The sequence below is a fragment of the Siniperca chuatsi genome, linkage group LG6 (assembly GCF_020085105.1).
Source record: "Siniperca chuatsi isolate FFG_IHB_CAS linkage group LG6, ASM2008510v1, whole genome shotgun sequence".
NCBI lineage: Eukaryota > Metazoa > Chordata > Actinopteri > Centrarchiformes > Sinipercidae > Siniperca > Siniperca chuatsi.
In genome coordinates, this window is record NC_058047.1 from 21,721,651 (window position 1) to 21,742,014 (window position 20,364).

At 40.8% G+C, this 20,364-nt stretch overlaps 1 protein-coding gene across 5 annotated transcripts in view; it reads left to right on the plus strand.

Moving 5' to 3' along the window:
* The window catches only part of si:ch73-63e15.2 (protein strawberry notch homolog 2), a 64,353-nt gene that overhangs the window by 29,783 nt on the left and 14,206 nt on the right, over positions 1-20,364 (plus strand). For 2 of the 5 annotated variants that reach the window (XM_044200747.1, XM_044200750.1), the window contains 12 exons: positions 14,641-14,817; positions 16,460-16,546; positions 17,335-17,440; positions 17,595-17,755; positions 17,880-18,013; positions 18,225-18,315; positions 18,514-18,657; positions 18,756-18,873; positions 18,964-19,069; positions 19,264-19,417; positions 19,569-19,745; positions 19,995-20,092. In XM_044200747.1, the coding sequence (XP_044056682.1) occupies positions 14,641-14,817; positions 16,460-16,546; positions 17,335-17,440; positions 17,595-17,755; positions 17,880-18,013; positions 18,225-18,315; positions 18,514-18,657; positions 18,756-18,873; positions 18,964-19,069; positions 19,264-19,417; positions 19,569-19,745; positions 19,995-20,092 (1,553 nt within the window). Of the gene's footprint in view, positions 1-2,871; positions 3,272-14,640; positions 14,818-16,459; positions 16,547-17,334; positions 17,441-17,594; positions 17,756-17,879; positions 18,014-18,224; positions 18,316-18,513; positions 18,658-18,755; positions 18,874-18,963; positions 19,070-19,263; positions 19,418-19,568; positions 19,746-19,994; positions 20,093-20,364 lie in introns of those variants that run through there. The other 3 variants (XM_044200751.1, XM_044200749.1, XM_044200748.1) reach the window with 3 other exon arrangements.

Below are 20,364 nucleotides of genomic sequence, written 5' to 3' on the forward strand. Positions count from 1 at the left end.
ACAAAAAAACAGAACTCATTCTCTAACCACTCTGGCTAACCTCAAAGAGTGAACAGCACTCTGCAAACACACACATTAACACACTTACTGTATACTCTATACTGTACATACACATGTACATGCACTAAGGCATATTCACAGCATATTCATAGTCTTAGTCTCTTGCTACATACTCTCATTCTTTTTCTGTGCGGTTCCTCTCACTATTACACACACATACTCGTGCACAGTGCATTTCTAGGAAGAGCTAATATGCATCAAGTCTGCTACAGCTCTTTTTTTCAGTTTTGCTTTTTGTAGAATCGGAATCACTTTATTTGCTAAATACGTCATGCCCAAAACCCTGAATGTGTCTCCCTGCTGTTAACTGTAGGGAGCAATGGGTAGCAATTATTCAGCACCCATAGACCAGCCGGAGATTTAATGTCCGTAGCTTTGTCAAAGGTGATGGCGGGACTATATTCCTAACATACTGTTTATATATATTAAAAGTGGGAGAAAATCCCAGAGCACCCATGTGGGCACAAGAAGAACATGCATCTCCCCACAGAAAGACCCCAGTTAGTCTCAAACTGGGTTGAAAAATGCTAACCACGGAGGTGTGCTGCATAAGGTCCACTGATTCCAGAGTTACATTCCAATTCTGCATTTACTTTTGAACCTTTGCAACTCCAGAGACCATATAGCTGACAGATACTATATGTGCCATACTGAATTACGAGGACATCTTTATAAAAATATGCACAATACATCTAGAAATGTCCAGTTGATTATAGTAAGACAAAATGTTTATTTCACTTTCAAGCTGCAGTACTCTGATGATGACTCTAAGGTGATCGTGATAAACTGAAAGGTGCTCGGCCTCAGGGTTTTATTTTACTGGCATAGAAGATTATCTTGTTTTTCTTGATTTTCTTGTGGCAAGCCAATCACGATATAAATCAGTTGGTATATCTCAGTTACTTCCTTGTAACACTGTCATTTTGATGGCCTAGTTTAAAGGGTAAAGTTAAAGGTTAACTTGAAGGGTTGTTAATAGGTGCAGTATTTTCCTTAGGGAGTGTGTGCTCCACCTGACCAACTTTAGTTTTAGATTTCGTATTTGTTAAAAACATACTTTATACCTACTGCACTTTTGTCAGTGCACATGTATAGTGTTTACAATATGCTAGCATTTACAAAAGATATTAGTGATACAGCGAAATATAGTTACTTGCAAAAACAATCTCATGCAACAGAGGAAGTTCATCTAACACAACAAAGGATTTCCTGCAGCATGGTACAGGTACTGTGTATAGAACATTTTTAATGTACGCAGTTGTAAGCATAACAGCCCAGGATAGGCTAATGCTTGCACGTCCAACTGAAGTAAAAACGGAACCAGGAATCAATGTGAACTGGAATCATAATCAGAATTTTAAATTAAATTAGAATTACCGAAATCAAAACTGCAGGAGTGCGTATGTGCATATGAAGATGAGACTGCATGTCCTAGTGCCTGTACACCTGTATGTTTGTGTGTTGTCAGTGAAGTCCGGCATGGGTCCTTCCTTCTTTAGGCTGTGATGCATAAGGTGTGTCTGGTTTGTGTGTTTGAGTATTCAAAAGAAGCTCATCAATGATTCATTCCTCCCCGATGATCCTCTATGTCCCACGCACACATGCATACACACACACACACACACACACACACACACACACACACACACATTATTCAGAGGATTCCCACTCATACCATGATGACACCATGGACAGGCGCCACTCTGTCTCTGAGAGTCTGACTCCCCTTCAGTCCAGCAGAGATGGACATTACAGTGCGTTACCATGCTGTCTTGATATCACATATTCCTGGAAGCTGGGTGTGCAAATGGACCCCTCTATTCCACTTGTGAAGGAGATAAATCACCTTATTTCTGTTTTTAAATACCACATTTTCTTCATTTAAGACTTGCTGTTAAACAGTTAATATTGCTTTTCTATCAGAAAAACTAATGTTATAACACTGTTTTTGATCAGCATCTTGGATTTGTTGTTTTTTTTAACAGTCGTGCCCCTAGTTCCAGTAAGCTGGAAGCGGCTTTATAATGAGATATTTGTGTGTAATTGTAATAGTAGTGTCTGATGCCTGAAAGACCCTTTGAATAGGCAAACTTGCAGCTTGCATTGACCTGTTAAATACATTCCTGACCACTTCAGCTGCTTCCTTGTTATTTAAACAGTCTAGAATGTTTTTAGCATAAGCTCTATTGGAGGTCCATGTGTCAACTATAAATGTGGATATAAAATCTCATTCAATGCTGATTAACTTAACTGAGCTGAATTAATAGGGAAATGTTTTGACAAGCTAACTGGCAAGTTAAGTCTGCATCTGCATTCTCATAAGTGACACACCGCCCCATTTAGCTAATTAGACAAATTGTTTGTTTCCTTTTCATTAGCTTTTATACCTCTAAGCTATAGATCATTATATTAATCAGTAGTCATTACTAGAACAGCAGCCTTGAAATTGAGCCTATGCAGACAAATAGAGAGACAAAGAGCAGTGTATGAAGTAAGACAGGCTGCCAGGCAGGGAGTCAGTCTCTAAATATAATAATTATTAAATAGTGGCCCAGGCCCATTAAACATAGCAGTAAGCAGCAGGGTGTGAGAAGCGTCCAGGTCCAGAGCGCAATACTGTTTACACTACAAATGCGGTTGAGTTACACCATGTACAGTAAAATGGGCCTGACTGCCAGTAACTCTAGTCACTTACCAACAAAAGCATCATTTCCTGAAAGCTCCTCCCTCCTCCCTCCCTCTTCTCCCCACCTCTCCCCTCCCCATCTCTGCTCTCTCACTCACTCTCCAACCACCTTTTTGAGCTCTGAGGAACTAGTCCACAATCACTATGACGAAGCCCTCTATGCAAATACCTGACTGTCCTGGTGAAGCAGGAAGCACGTTTTAGACTGTCCTGTGTCTCTGTTTGTGAGAGTAACAGAGTTTGTATGTGTGAGCTCATTGCCCAGAGCGTACCTGCGGTAGAGGCAGATGTGTGTGTTGAACCAGAGAGGAACTGTGAAAGGGCTAGTGAAGTGCACCAGCTGTAAGGTGAATACCAACACTTTGATCAACACATGGACGAGGCTGTCACGTTCAGGGATTCAAGGTGAAGCAGGAGTGTATGTTTGTGTGTATTTTATCCCCCCATACTGCAGCGTTTGGACCCATGTCTCTCATGCAGTTCTGGACTAAATTATATTCACAGCTGGGACGGCCGCTTCCCAAGGTACTGGTACTGTTTGCTTCTTTTTTGTATATATTGCACTGAATGTCAAGTCTGTTATTTTAAGACTTGCTGTTATTTTGTTGCATTGTCAGTAATTGAAAACTGTTAGATGAGGAACTGAAAGGAACTGAAAGCTGCTGTGAAGACTTTTTATTGTCCTTATCGAGGAACTTCTAGATAAGACTTGTAAGCACTACCCACTTATGGCTGTGTTTTTAATTTTAACTTCCTTGAATGATTTTTTAAAATACTTCCGTATACTTAAACACTAATGGAGGCAGGCCTGTGATTCTCCTGTACTCTCTGTTTTCTGTCTGGAGCTTGGCCTACATTGGAATTGATCTGTTATTAAAATAACATTAAAATCTATTGAAAAATCAGTGGCAGGTGACTAAACTAAACTAACCTAAACTGTGTGAAAGTCTATTTTTAAAAAAGATCTTAAATTAGTTTCACATTAGTGCTTACAAAGGCTGATTTCCTGGACAATGACTAAGCCACATGCTAGACTAAGGACATTTTTCAATAGAAATCTTCATTGAACTTAGTTTTAGAGTTGGATTAGGCTTAATTCCTTATTGTCTCACGACACTAACCGTTCTGCTGTTTATTGAAAGAGAAAAATGCCAAAGCAGGTAACCCAGGTTTAGGATTTGGGCTCACTATTGAAAGTTGGCCTGTTAGTCAGTCAGCAAGTTGGGCTGTGAATTTCTTTGCTGGCGGGCCAGAGTTGCCAGTCAGTCACCCAGTGCGCCTTTGAGGCTCTCATTCCCAGCCAGGAACTATGATAAATGATTGTCTGCCACACTCCTTTGTGTCTTCCAGTAAGTGCGAGAACCTGATATCTTGTCAGGCTAAATAGCACTCTTGTTTGGTTTTTGGATGGCTATTAAATATGCCCATTGTTGTACTGCACTGTAAATAGAACTGCATTTGTTTTTTTATCATTTATTAGACTACACATTGGTGGAATTGCAGCTCATATCAGTCTAATGGCTTTATTGGTGCAAGGCTTGCTGAGCCCATTTCCACTGAATTTCTGGTTAAGTTGATTGGCTAATGTCACTGTGTCAGCATTTCTTCCGTCACAGAAATTTGAAACTTACAAAATCGGTGGTTTCAAGTTGTTTATGCTTTAAACAACAATTTTTTTTTTTAAATGAAAAAAGTACACAGCACACTGAAGTTGAGCAGTTTATTTGTAGTCCTCTCTGTAACTTCATTGTAAAAGGGCAAGTTATCTTTCTTCTTTTACATGAGGTTGTTAAAGTTACTCACTGGCAGTGAAGTATATGGATGGACATTAGCTGCAGAATCATCTGTAGCCTGGGCCCATTTGCTTCTTTTAGTTTCTCTTCGGCAAGCTGGCCGGGGTGTCTCTGTCCACAACATCTGTAGTCATTAGCCATACATCAATATCATTAACATGGTATACTTACCATCTTATGTCACAAAATCTGTTCTACACCCTTGAAGGATAGGTTCACAATTTTTCAACTCTATCTTAAAAAAAAAAAAGGTGCCCATATGAACATTGAAAGAGGTTTTGGTTGCTGTAATCATTCCTCATGTTCACACTGGCCTTCCTAATGCACTTCCCATCTAAGAGATGGGCAACAAAATTCACAGTCCTTGTTCCTCATTCGTGCAAATATATATTCCAGAGTTTTGTATGAAGCTAATCTGAGGCTTCAGCATTCTTTTTAGTGGAACATTCCTGTCTATTATTTTAAAACAGACTTGAAAATTCGTGAACCTATCCTATAAGGCCAGGGGTGCAGCGGTGCAGCCTCTTGGTGGGCACATGTTGTCAGTTTCCTGGTATTGCATTAAACCTCAAGCATGACCTAGGCGTGCTGCTTACGGGAAATGAATAAACAATGATGGCGAGGATGAGTGAGAGCATAGGGGGGTGGATTGTTGATGAGTGGTGGAGAGAATGGGGGAGCGAGAAAATAGAGGCCATACTACTAAGATGCAGGATACAATATACAGTACATCTGCCAGGACTGACAGTATACAGAAAACGGAATTGCCGCTGCAGTAGGATGAAGATGTCAGAGTACAGGTGTTGTGGATCATCTATTTTTACTGTTAACGAGTGATTTCAGCTTTTATGCATCTGTGGTCGCCTGTAGTGATGGCAAAATTCCACTTAGCAGTCCATATTAATGCCTTATTGTTGTCTGTTTTTTCCCTTTAAAATTTCAAAACCTACCCATGTGATTATTTTTGGAAATTCTAAACTAAAGCGCTCCTATTTTATCCCACAGTCCAGAGACATGCAGGTTACATGGCTCTAAAATTTTCCTGTAGGTGTAAATGTGAGTGTGAATGTCTTTTTCTGTGTGTTTGCCCTGTGATAGACTGGCAACCTGTCTAGCTTGTGCCTGCCTATCTCTCAATGTATGCATGTAGGACAAGGACCTCACACATTGAAATACATTTTTTTTCCTATTGAAAAAAATAAATCAGGGGGCTTCCGCATGTAGCCAATGATTAAGACACATACCATGTAATCACAAGGTTCCCAGTTTGATTTCGGCCAAGGACCTTCGTTGCATGTCATATCTCCCTCTCTCTCTGCCCTTGTTCCTGTCGGTCTCTATACTGTTAACTGTCAAACAAAGGCAAAATGCCAACAAATAATGTAAAATGAATACATAAACAAATAGTAGGTCTATATGGGAATATAGAAGGCAGTCAAAGAAGTGCTCAATAAATTTGTTTAAAACAAGTCAGGACTTCTGTAGAGCATTAAAATTATTGTTTAGTTGTTCATCTTTTTTCCCTCTTGGTGGGATGTCTCACTCTGTTTGATTTGTGTGATGAAAATTGTTTTGGGCCACTGTGTCCCTTGATGTTGAAACACATTTCCTTTCTCCCCCAAAGTGTGAAACATACTCTGTAAATGTTGGTTGTAAATGTTTTAGAGGGTTCTTTTAACTTGAGATGGTTTATAGGATAGTCAGGATAAAAAGTTTTTCTGTCAGCCAACATGTAACCGTCATGAGGTGAAACTTTAGTCGACTTGTCGTAATAGTCAAAGTGGTTGGTGTCCCAGCCGCTGTGCCCATGGCTGTAAAAGAGTAAATTCCCTCCCCAGTTAGCACTATATTCTTGGATAAGAACCAGATCAGCAACTTATGGAACTTATGGGCAATGCACCCACCATCCTGAGTCATAGCACGATAGTAGTCCACTAACCACAGGTGTGTGAAAGTGTGGTGTGTGTGACGCACAGGATAAAAGAGAGCAAAGTTACTTGAGATAATACAGGAACCTGTGAATATACACTTCTGTTATTTGATTTCATACAACTGCAAACCACCTTGTCATTTAGTATGAGACCACATAGAGCAATTAAAAATAAGATACAGAAAAATGTTAATTTCTTGTCACTGAGAACCTTCACTTTGAATTTCAGTTTAGGCTGTACGGTATGATACCAATTTACAAGTGTATATCTACATGAAATAACCTACTCAAGACTTTAACAGGTTTCTATTAGAGCGTGAGCTAGCAGAGGTAAAAAAAAACATCTGCATGAGTTTGTTTTTGACCTCTAAAGATAATATAATCTCAACTGTGCTATGAGCAATTGTCATAGTCACTGTGTTTCACTCTGAATTTAATAACATTTTCAGTTATTCTCTTTGCCACGTTGCATGTGACAGTTACGAATGAGTATTTGCCCCTGTTGCAAGTGTTGTGTGGTATGTTGAAATTCCTGCATAACTGAGACGTCATCTTGCGTCAACACTCCCCTCACATCCACTTTTCTCAGCACTGAGGATGTAGGCTCACACATAAACACAAATACACGCACACACAGTTTTGAGACTGTGAGTCATTTTTCGTGTGCTTTGTTACTTATGTTTTCTTAAATTTTCTCCTCCTTAAATCATTTTCAGAAGCCCATCATTTTGGGGGGATGCACGTCTGTTCGTTTCTCTTTTTTTTTTATAACTATTGGTTCAAGATGTAGGTTTAAACTATTGAGACATGCCTCTGTGACTGCCAACTTATCCTCATGGCACCCTTCTGTCGGTGACGTCCTCTTGGCACCACCCCAGATACATAGTAGATGAAATCTCTCCCACTGCTTCTCTCTCTTTTTCTGGCTCTTTCCTCTGTCATTTTGTGTTTTTCACAACTTGTGCTACTTTTCACTTGTTTAACTCTACTTGTCCTTCTTTGCCGGAGCAAGAATCTGAATTTGCCAGGTAGATTTATTTTCTGGCAGTACCATTTGCATCAAAGAGCTTTGTTACCCTTGTTAGTATCTAGTAGTCAGTTCAGTATGAGCTGACACTTAACATCCTTTTATTTTCCAGAACATATGAAAACACTGGAAAATTCCAGGAGGCTTGTAAGCAGCAAGCTGTCCCTGGCTTGCTTTACTCTGACTTGGCACAACATGAAGGCTTGCCCGTCAGGAGGTTGCTGGACCGGGTATGCCGCTTTGATTGGCCTGGGATAGTTGGTCAGGGATAGGCTAGACTTGGCTGTCTGTGGGCTGGACAAGGATGAAAAAATAATTTTCTTTTGACTCTACAACTATAAAAATGTAAATAACGTTCAAAATAACATTTGCAAATCTATTTCAGCACAGTTGTCCAAGAGAGTCAACATGGGTCTTAAGAACTGAATTTTTGTAGAAATCACTGATTGAATATTGTTGTCAGAGGCCTTTTTAACAACAGTTTTGGCTTGACAGGGGTCCCAAGTGGAGCTCTTTGGGTTCAGTGGAACAGCTAAAACTATGGTGAGCAGTTCTCTAGACCTGAGACTTTTTGTTGTCTGGGAAAGACTTTTAAAAGTGTTGAAATGTTTGTTTTTTTTGGCTGGTGGTTGTGTGACTAAAGGGTCTTAGAGACCAAAACAAGATGTACAACTTCTAGAGTCATTTTAATTTATTTAATACTGAATTCAAAAGAGATCTAACTTCTACCAGTCTTCTCAATAGCAAGTCAGTCAAAAAGATGGTTTGCCAAAAAGTCAGTGTCTGCTTCAAGTCTGTGAGAAGGTCAAGGAAAAGGAAAAGCTTAGAGCTGTCCTATTAAAATCACAGCCCAACAGACATGTCAGGGATGCAGGACATGCAGACAGCTTGGCATAATATAATCCAGACAGAAAGCGAGACACCAGTGGTGGCTTTCCAGTTCCAGTTCCCCAGACCTGCTTCATAAAAAGACACACACTGGCCATCAATCAGGTTCTGTTGACTGCATGGACAAGGTCAACAGCTGACCCCAGAGGGTAGAGCCTGGTGTGGGGGTTGTTTTAGTCAGCTGATCGTAAGGGTGGGGTGGGTGATTTAATAACCTTCTGTCCCACCATCCCATCCACATCCACACAGCACAGAAATTGATAGATAAGACCGTAGCTTTCAGGGCTTCTTCTTCACTCATTGACAGGGTTATGCTAGGTTACACTGTGATTTTGCACTACCATCATTACAAACAAGAGCCATTTTATTAGCATTTATGGCCAGATTCCTGACCGTGATTTGACACACACACACCCCCATCCCTACTACTATTGTTACAGCAACATTTTCAGGATCAGGCAGGATTTACAGCCATACAGAATAATAAAGTGAGGATTGAAAAGGGCCCAGTGGGTAAAGTGTTACAGTTGCTGCTCTAACGGACCTTAGCCCTTAACGACTTTTTGTGAAAACAACTTTAGTTGACCTCAGTCAGTATATGCTACAGTGTACAGTAGTAGGCATGGATTTATGTGTAAAACACCACTATGCATTTGGTGCATAGTGGTGTTTGTAATAAAATGCCGTTTTTGTCCTCATTCAACTATGTGACAATGATAATATCTCCCAAAAAGATGTTGAGTTGCATGCAGATTAATATCAGTGAAAAGTAAGTGTTGGGTAAAATAGATTCTCTTCCTGCTGCCAAATTCTGTGGGAAAACAAAACTAGGATAGAAGACAATATGGGGCTGAAAGGGTGGGGAGAAAAGCTGGCAGAGATGGGATGGGAAACAGGGGGGTGCAGTTAAGAGTGGGAGAAAATAAGCAAGAGATAACAGAAACGTATGGGTGAGATGGTGAGGTCATTTAAGGTGTGTGTTTGTGTATATATGTGGGTGTGTGGGGTAAGTGGGAGGGGTGGGTGACTTGTTTCCTGGCCTTGAAAAAGCAGTCAAGCTGGCAATGTGTAGGAGGGGAAAGCCCTGGACCTGGCCTGCCTGCCTGCCTGCCTGAGGCCTAAGCCTGGCCTTGTGCTGAGGCAGATTGAGTTTAACAGGATGTGCCTTAGGACCATATAAAGTTGTTCTTACCTGAAGTTTGCTTTTTGATAGCAGGGAAAAATTGTAGCCTCTAATATGTAGCAGTAACATAAACTAAAGGCAGAAAAGGCCATTTCTTTCTTAGGTTGGTTCAAGAAATTGTCAACCTTTGGCTTGGTCATGAACTGCATCATTAATAATTGGGGGTCTTTACAGTGGGAAAGTCGGTAAGGAATCATGTTCCTATTGTTGCACCAGTGACAACATGTCAACATTTCCAACATGTCAAATAAAATTCTGGTGAAAAGTATCAGTTGGCAACACCATCTGTGTCACAGGTGGCACGTGGCTGTCCATAAATTCCCCTGGACAACACTGGAGTTAGCATTGACAAGAACTACAATACAGAGGATTTGACACCACCAAATTGGGGAGGAAAAAAGGGTAAAAAAAAATAAAAATCTAGTAACAAGAAAACTGTCACATCACATCCAACAACTATCCTTAATTTGATTTGAGAGGCCACGCTTGTAACATTAATGGACTGGAGCTTATTTGGCTAACACAAGCTGCACGTACATGTGCTTAAGAAAGATTCCTATCTGATAAACCTTACATATATTTTAACCCAAGTGGTCTATGTCATGATACACACCTATCATTGTTGGGAAGTGTGATTATAAACTGTTTTTCCTTTTAATAGTAAGGAGCAACATTTACAGAGAAAGAGAGGTACACCAGCCATGGGAATTATTGTTTATAAAGCTAACTAAAAGATAGGGCTGTTAGACGTCCTTGTATGGTAGCACCTGAACTTATTATAGGGGCTGTGTCATAACCAGCGTCATTGTTGTCATTATATCAGAAAAGGCTGTACCTCACTTCTCCTAAGGCAACTGTAGAAGCTGCATGAGTAGCACAAACTTTTCACCGTTGTGTGTTGTTATGTTGTTCATATTTATTTTAGCCTGAATGTATTTTGTAGCAGTTACCTCTTATGATCATGGATTCACTGGGTTTTTTTAAGGAGGGGAGTATTGTGTGACAGTGTTTCAGATTACTCATCACACTGTAAATACATGGTGATGAAGCCAAGCTGTTTGTGGGCGGTTTATGTCTTGAAGTGTATTTTTCCAGCTGATAACCACCACCTTCAACCACAACCATCCAGTAACTCTGCAGGCGTCTTGTGAACTAGAGGGGCTCGCTGCTGCCTTTTTCACTGCTGTGTGCCTCCATTAATCATCGGCAGGCAGACAACATTATCATTATTATATGTCATTATCCAGACACTCAAATACAATTTACCGCTTCTGTGGACACATGATGTGATGTACAGTATGTGCATATGTGTTAAGCTTTGATACAGAGCTTCTGACACTAAGTTAATTTGAGTACAAAGTTGTTTAGATTACACCATGTTATAAACTACTGGTCAGAAGGATGCCAGTATTTGTCTGTGTCTGTTTCATCTTTACTGTGTGGGTTGTAAAGGGAGGAATGCTGGCTTTAGCATTCATATCAGAGGAGAAACTGAAGTGGCAGAGGAACATGTGAAAGGCAAACAGGAGGGTGGATAAATGGGGTTTCACATGTTCTTCTGTGTATATGCGCGCACACACACACAATTTTTTTCTACCTATTCCCAGAAATTACAATAAAGATTTCAAGCAGATTTAATTCCCTGAAAGCAATTTTGAAAGAAACACTTGCACTCAGAGAAACGCACACACATTCAGATAATTTTTTTTGTTGTGCAGCAGAGAAAAGGAGAGTGCGAGAGAGAGGTAGGATCAGTAGTTATACGGTTGTGTGGCTGTGTGCTGTGGAAGGAGCCAGATTACCATCAGAGCAATTGGAATTCAAGGCTTATCACTGCTTGGCAGGGCCCAGTCTTAGGAACAGTAGATGAACTAGCCCTGGGTAGGGGCCTGCCGGGGGACAAACACTGCTGCCTCTGTTACACTCTGCTTAACAACTCGATTAAGATGGTACTGAGGTCGGCCATGTCTTGGTTAGCACCAGTCAACCTGATACCTCTGTATCAGGACTGTTTCTCCTCATTATAACAACACTGCATCGACACAGTATGCTCTGTTACATGAATTTGCATGATGTGGAAAACCTAGAAGTCACATTATACCATAACGCAGTGCAATGACCTGCAGGTCTAAATACAAATTACATATTCACAGAACAAATTCATTTAGGGCCTAGTTTCAGCTTGAGCTTAAATTATCCATTGTGCTGCAGCACATTGAAGTCATTCAATTTAAGGGTTTCATAACCATAACTATTTTTTACAAGCAAAGTTATTATAACAGCTCATAATTTTAATTGTAATCCATATTAAGCTGTATTTTGTTTGTGCTTGTGATTTACTCTGCTGCAAGAAACAAGCAATATTGTTTTTCATGGTGAAATACATGTGTCTATGTGCTTATCTGTATGTTTCCACAATTATGCTTCTGTGGAATGATGCCTCTGGTGACACAGTGTCCCTTTTCCAAGCCTTGTTGTTTACTTATCTATCCTCAGCCAGAAGAGCCAAGAAAGGAGGGAGGAGAGCAAGGGGTGAGACAGAATAGGATGGAGTAGGAAGACATACAGCTGGCAGGATAAACAAAGAAAATGGAAAAAGGAAAAATTTTAGAAAGTGACAGGTTATGTGTTAGGGAATTGCAGTGATATTTTACAGCATGCATATTTTACACTACCTCAACCCCTCTGTCACCCTAGACAATGCAGTCGTTCCACTTAGCTGTCTGCAGGGCAGTACAACTTTGGAGAGCCTGCTTTCAGAGCTCATGCCTGATCTTGCCCTCAGGAAGCATACACACAGACACACACAGGGAGAAACGGAAAGAGAAAGGTAGAGTGAGAGAGATAAAGAGAAAGGCATAATCATAGAGCTCCCAGCAAACATTGAAAAGCTGAGTGCTGTACCCTTGAAAAAGTGCTCTTTTTAATACACAAACATCCACACGTTGCGGTCCGCAAGTTGTTTCTCTAACATCAAATGTCAGAAATATACACATTCATCTGTGTCTGCTTGCTGTTTACCACCACCACTAGGTCCCATTCCCACATGATGTAGTCATGTTAACACTAAGAGCTCTACGTCCTGTCTTCTCATGCCTGTGAAACATTTTCAGATGAACTGTGAGTAATGACTAACAGGCAGCTATGACAGAAGTCAGCACAGCTTCTCAGCATTAATCAGTAGCAGCATATTGTTGAGATTGAGGCAGCAACACAACTAATCATTTATCTGTTTCTGGACCATTTTTAATTTTGGTTCTCAGAGCATAGATTTCTCCTTTGTTATCTTCAGTCACAATAACATATTGTGCTTCAATTCCATTCATCACCATTTGTGGCTATACAGTATTTTCCATACAGCCACACACCACTATTCCAGCCATTCCAGCCATGATTTGTGTGTCAGGTAACGTTATATGACTTGCCCATGGACATTCAGTTTAAAGATATGCTGTTGTTGTGATGTTAGCTATAGTAGCAGGAGATTTGTGAATATCACTGTCTGGAGCTGGTGTGCTGGCTCTGGGAAACCGCAGCAATTGTAGGGACAGTTTGCTAACCCACAACTCAGCTAACGTTAGTTATATTACTTGCTGTGGCGTTGTTCACTCTATATCATGTCATGGCATTGGATTTCTCGCAAACCCTGCCTTTTAATACAGTAGTTTACAGCACAGACAACCAGACCTTAAAGGAAATGTTCAACATGTTATTACGGAATTACGCCTATTCACTTTCTTGCCAAGAGTGATACAACTCCCGTGTCTGTACGCTAAATATGAAGCTACCATAAGCAGCTAGCTAACTTAGCTTAGCACAAAGACTGGAAACAGGGGGAAACAGCTAGCTTGGCTCTGTCCAAAGGTAACAAAATTTGCCTGCCAGCACTTCTAGCTCATTAATAAATACATTATATTTCGTTAAGTTTTTGTAAGGATTAAACAATGTGTAAAAATGACAATTTGCAGTTTACGGAGGGGATAAATGCTGGGCTGTTTTTTGGTCAGGACCAGTTCTCTGCTGGTTGCCTGGCAACTGTTTGTGCTAAGCTAAGGTAGCTGGCTGCTGGTGGTAGGTTCATATATACAGTACAGTTAAAGAGTATCAATCTTGTGAGTGAGGTCAACAGTGAAATTAAATTGCTGAATTAGCAAGTTGGACCCTCCGGTAGTATTAAAGGCTGCTTCATGGTCCTCTGGAGGGTGTAGTAGGACATGGGGGTGTGGGAACTTCCACACATGGTCCAAAGAGTATAAATATACATGCATACAATCACACACATTGAGGTCTACACAAAGACAAACACACAATAAATGGAGAGAACCATACTCCCATTTCCAAAAACAGTTTCTCCTCTGTTCAGCTTGCCGTTGTCCACCATGTTCTCTCCCCTTTCCCCATCACTCAATCCCTATCTCCCCACATCCATGTTTATAAGTCTCAGGGGACCAGAAGTGCCTGTTAGAGGCTAGTTAAAGAGCATGCCATGCTACTGGATTGGAATGGATATGAATAGAGGGGCGACTGGAAGGCAGCCATGTCTGAAATGACACGCACACACACACACACAGACACGAGCGCTCTCATTATGCCTGCCCCTCGCTTTCTATTTTACGTGCTCACTCTCACACATCTGTGTGTGATTAGATTTTGTTTAGGCTACTCATGTTACTCCCAAAAAAGTGCAGCATTGGCTGAAATCCAGAATGAATATGCCACCATTTTATTGTCTGTGGTTCACTCGCATCCATACCTTACATCCCACACCTTTTTTTCTTTTTAGGTATACACTTATTCCTCTGCTGCACAACCTGTGTGCTGTGTCTGATATAGGATATATAATTAGGATTTATAGTCCTCCTTTATTTTCCCATGACGCTTGATGGTAAAGGATTATTTGGAAAGGGTGTGTATGGCTGTGGTTGCATACATTGGTTTTGATTTGGGAATCTGTATGTCACAATATTAGACTTTTTTTAAGCTCAAGAAAAAAAACTTGCTGCTGTGCCCCTTATTTTGCCCTGTTTCAGAGGTTGAACTTCTCCAACACCTTCTCTCTTTTTCTGCTTTTAGGACCTGTCCTGCATTGATGACCTCTCCACAAACTCTCTATTCTCCTCTCCGCCTGACTCACTGTCGGAGTATGCTGATGCCCAGCCCTTCATCAGCCCAGACAAACTGGACACAGTGCCCACCCTGTGGGACGTCAACACTAGTACCACCACCACACCAGCACAGAGCCAGCTAGAGGTCAGTAGCAAGCACTCACACACACGTCATTACCAGAAACACTGACTGACAACTGCTCTTACAACTATTATGTAATACTACAAAACTTGTTTAAATCAGTAAATGCATGTCTGTACTCGAGAGGTGGAAGCACCAGCAAGCAAGGGTCAGATTGCCCCTCTTGCTGTAAACATTAGTGCTGCTCTGGCTCACTGCCACATTTTGCTCTCAGGTGGGACTTTCATGGTGCAGCTGGGTTCATGTTCATTCATCTGAAAATACACAAAAGTCCAATACCATCAACACTACAACTCCGTTTCAACCCATGCATCACTGCAATTTATACACTGAAAACAATTGTTTACTTTTATTAATATTTAATTTGTTAGCCACCCATTTGTTGCGTAATGGATTTAAGCCAATTTCTATAACAATGAATTGCCATGATCAGTTACTGAATATTTCAACCATGTATTATGCTCTGCATCCTCAAACAATCAGCAAAGTAATGATTAAATGACACTTCCACAGTATTTGTAAGATTGTCACAATAACTAGCTCTGTGCTCCATAACAACCATAGTATCTTACAACATTTCACAGCAGTTTAAAAGAAATACTTTCTTACCGCATAAGTCTGTCCACCATTCTTCCAAGCTTTCACTCTTGATGAATCTGTAACATCCTGAAAGCACAAACAAATAGTATCATCACAGAGACCTGACAAATTAACAAAAATGAGCCTGTCAGATACGGTTATAACGCTGTGACTCTGTAGTCTCTGCTGAGCTAAGACCGTTATGCTTTTGTCCAGATATTTTTTTTACTTGCAAGTACAAATCCATTTCAGTCCTCCATTATTCTCACAATGTAAATACTCAAATAGATTGGATGAATGTAACCATTTGTAACCAGCTATTTTGAAATTGCAGCCAGAGCACTTCAGGAGCCTTGATCACATGATCACATGATCCACGTGACTGACCACTTCTATAGTTGCACATAGACCCTGTACAGAAATGTTCAAACAGTCTTTAATTTTGAAAACGTATTTTTTGTTTAATATTTCTCATACCAGTTGATTTTGTTTATTGTTGTCACAGTGGTACACAAAATGGTATCTCCAAATCGGCTACGGCTACAGAGATACGCATGAGACTGCCCCTTTAAAAAGAAACTCATTGAAATGTAGTACATCAAGTTCTCCAAGTCGGTGATCTGAGAAGAGCAACTTTGTTCTCAAGTGTTGTTCTTCTATCAATGCTTGCGTTGCTGTTGAGTCCTCTTTGAATTAGACGGGTCCAAGGATATCTTTTTGATATGAATCAGAGTACATTTATTTCTCCTGCCTTCTGAAAGCCTTTTATGTTTTGCTTTTCATTCTGCCCTCATTTCATCCATTATGTTTCCCAGACACACACAGCTTTATCTGCCCTTTGTTGTTGTTGTCGCTGGCTTTTCACCGCCAGACAACAAATTGCATTTTGTTGAGTGCTGCTCCATCAGGCATCCATGTCCAGTGCCCACACGCTCTCATGCACATGCATATACAGACAGCATCACACATACAGTGATTATTCATGTTTTCTGTTTCTCTTTTCTCGTGCATTTTGGCATTGTTTTTATTTGTATTTGTGTTTCTTCATTTTATGTTTTGTTGACAGCTGAATGGCACCGGCAGGTTTCATGGCTTGGCCAGCTTGGATGATATAACTGCTATTATCAGCACCCCACCTTTAGGAGGATTCCAGGTAGCCGCACCAACCTCTCCAATCTGATGTTAAAATGAAACCAAGCTCTCTATCTGGATGAGCCTAGTCATTGGCAGTTCTCAGTGATGCACAGATATGCAGATTATGTTATATGTCTAATGTGCAGCTGTTACTGCCCTGTGTGTTTGCAATACAAGATAAGGCTTAGATTGTTTTACATAGCAACATAACATGCCACTAACCTAAGACTGAGGGCCACATTTTGACAGTGCAGTACATGCCTTCTTTGGCAAGTCTATGTTACTACATATGATGAAAGCATTGCTACATACTGCATGTATTGGACATTCTGCAAATGCACACTACATAGTGAACAGATTATTCCAAATACTGCATTGTCTTTTCAGATGTTTTATGTGACGAGGATAGAGCCAGTGTAACATTGACCTCACTGTCAAAATGGGACTCTTTTGCATTTCCACAGTCTCAGATAACATTAATCTGACGTTGCCTGAATATGTAAAGCTCTCTTTTGTTTACAGTTACAAACATGTTTCAAAGCTCTCATTCATTCTGCTTCAGCTGGGTTTTTTTGCAAGTTTCAATCTCATTTGTTTTTTTACTGTTGCACTAGTTAACATTCCTTGACAAGGAGCTCTAGACGTGCCGTGCTAACTTTTTTACTAACTGCTCACCTGCCTCTGACTTTTCAGCACAAACAGCATAAACAGTCTCTTTCCTAACTCGTCTTCACCTAAGCTGAAACAACAAGTAAAAGGCTGTTATTAATGTGAATTACATCACTGAAGGTTTGTTGGTGTTCGTAGGCTCAGAGAACCCAGCCGCCACCAGAGGAGGAAGAGGATGCTGAGGAAGAGGAGACAGAGGAACTGGGACATGTAGACACATATGCTGAGTACAGACCTTCCAAATGTAGGTCACTAGACTGAATGTCAACATCCTGTTACCTATTAATGAATCTACATTTTTCTTCTTACTATGACAAGACTTTCATGCAGTTTGCTAATAACATGTCTGCAAAAAAATCCCTTCTTTAAACTGCTGTTCTGTTTTTTCCTCTCTTCAGCCACTATAGGAATTTCTCATCCTGACATAGTGGTGGAGACCAACACACTATCCAGTGTCCCTCCTCCTGACATCACATACACTCTGTCTATCCCTGAGTCAACTATTAACTGTGGCCTGCTGTCCGCTCTGCAGCTAGAGGCCATCATCTATGCCTGCCAGGTACACACACAGGCTCACATACACACAGTACATAAAGCACTTATTCATTTTGGAACTACGAATGATTAATGTTTTGATTATGCAGGCATCTTTATTCATGCATTTGCTCTTTGTGTGCCCTCAGCAACACGAGGTTATCCTTCAGAACAACCAGAGGGCAGGCTTCCTGATCGGAGATGGGGCTGGGGTCGGAAAGGGACGCACTGTGGCAGGAATCATCCTGGAGAACTTCCTTATGGGAAGGAAGAAATCACTATGGTAAGAGAGATTTACTACTCTCATCGACCTCATAGAGGGATCTTAAAACCAGTTTGAAACCTAAATAACAATTGTAGTTTCATTGGGTTTCAATAATTGATTTATATAATTGCGTTTTGTATCCAGTTGTATGCCAGGGTATATTGAGCATGTAGGGGCTAGTTTGTGCAGAAGCCAGCTGAATTACTGACTTTCCTGTTCCTGCCCTCAGGTTCAGCATATCCAATGACCTGAAATTTGATGCAGAGAGAGATCTCAAAGACATAGATGCACCGAATATTCCTGTGCATGCCTTAAACAAGGTGAGTCCGGGTGGAATTAGCGTGACAAGCTGAGAAAATGAGTTTTGTTCTTACAATGTTAAATGTTATAGAAGTTAGATGTGCATCCGAGCAGAATATGAAACAAGCTTTATTTGGTGACTGTGTGGCTCTATAAATGTACATACATATCTCAAGAATACAACTCTCCTCTTTCGAATGTTTGATTTGTTATTATAGATTAAGTATGGAGACACAGCTACCTCAGAAGGAGTCCTGTTTGCAACATACTCTGCGCTGATTGGAGAGAGCCAGGCAGGAGGGCAGCACCGGACGAGAATTAAACAGATCCTAGATTGGTGCAAGCCAGACTTTGACGGAGTTGTATCCTTTCATTTTAACAACCTCACATCTAACAGTTTTCTAACACAATTTGGCATTCCGTGTCTGCGTTGTTTTCCCTTGACCTTTCCCCATTACAGATTATTTTTGATGAATGCCACAAAGCCAAGAATGCCACATCTACAAAGATGGGCAAGGCAGTGCTTGATCTGCAAAACAAGCTGCCACGGGCCAGAGTGGTGTATGCCAGTGCCACAGGTAGGCTGACATAAATAAACACACACTCATACATGTAATGCAATACAACCGAGAATTTTAAAATATATATTTTTGTCATCTCTGCCCCAGGTGCCTCTGAGCCAAAGAACATGATCTATATGAGCCGCCTGGGAATCTGGGGTGAGGGCACACCCTTCAGAACCTTTGATGACTTCCTGCACGCCATCGAGAAGAGGTTTGTAGGGTGACATGTTACAGAATTTCACTCAAAAGCATTATGTTTTCTGAGAGCCTTTCAATCATGTGGATACATATCTTCAAATCGCTGTGCTTACGGGAAAATACCATACAATCTGTTTGTGGTAATGTCTGGTGATTTGAACCCGTGGTTGAACTGTGTTGAATAATTTATATGCTGTTTGTATACAGAGGTGTCGGTGCCATGGAGATTGTTGCCATGGACATGAAAGTGAGCGGGATGTACATTGCCAGGCAGCTGAGCTTCTCAGGGGTGTCTTTCCGCATTGAAGAGATCAGACTGGACGGTGACTTCAAACTGGTCTATAACAAAGCTGCCAAACTGGTAAGCATCATGCCTCTCACAAATGAGGATTAGGTTGCTGTGTCTATTATATTTGTGTATGCTTGTGGAATTGTGTGTGAGGGGAAAAAAAAGAGAAAAAAAAAACCAGTGTACTTTAATGGGACTATTTACATCTGGAATCTGTGTCCAGTGGGCGGAGGCATTGCAGGTGTTCATGCGTGCAGCTGATGAGCTGGGCCTGGTCAGCAGGAAGTCTCTGTGGGGGCAGTTCTGGTCATCTCACCAGCGCTTCTTCAAATACCTCTGTATTGCTGCCAAGGTCCGCTGCCTAGTGGAGCTGGCCCAAAAAGAGCTGGAGGCAGGAAAGGTCAGCACAACACACTCTTGAACACTGAGTCATATAGTATGTATAATCTAGAAGACTATCATTAAGATTTTGTTTTGCACTTCCCTGTACACAGGTTGAGTTGAGTGCATTTTAGTTGCTACAGAATTCCACAAGGATGTTATAATATGTGCCATCATGATGCCACAAATGAGTCCATAATAAAATTTATTTCAGGTAACACAGTAGACCTGTTTGGTTATTGATGTGTATTGTTTCTCTCTACCGCAGTGCATCGTTATTGGGTTGCAGTCTACTGGAGAGTCCCGCACCAGAGAAGTCCTGGATGAGAATGACGGACATCTCGACAGATTTGTTTCTGCAGCAGAGTGAGTGAAAAGGAATATTTTGTCTGTTGGTTTATTTGTTTCTGTGTTGATAGGTTTATTTGAAAGACTATTCACTAAAAATGACAAAATGTCTTCACTGGGGAACAGCTAAATGTTTTGCAGGAAAACAGGAAAGTTTTGCATTTTCTGATACATTTAACCCTTTTTGGAAGGGTTGTTGTCTGTTTACTGGAAGCCATAACAGTCTGTGGGTTTCTTCCATTTCATTTTGCTGCTTCATCAAACTGCTAAATGATTTGCCAGTCTTGAGG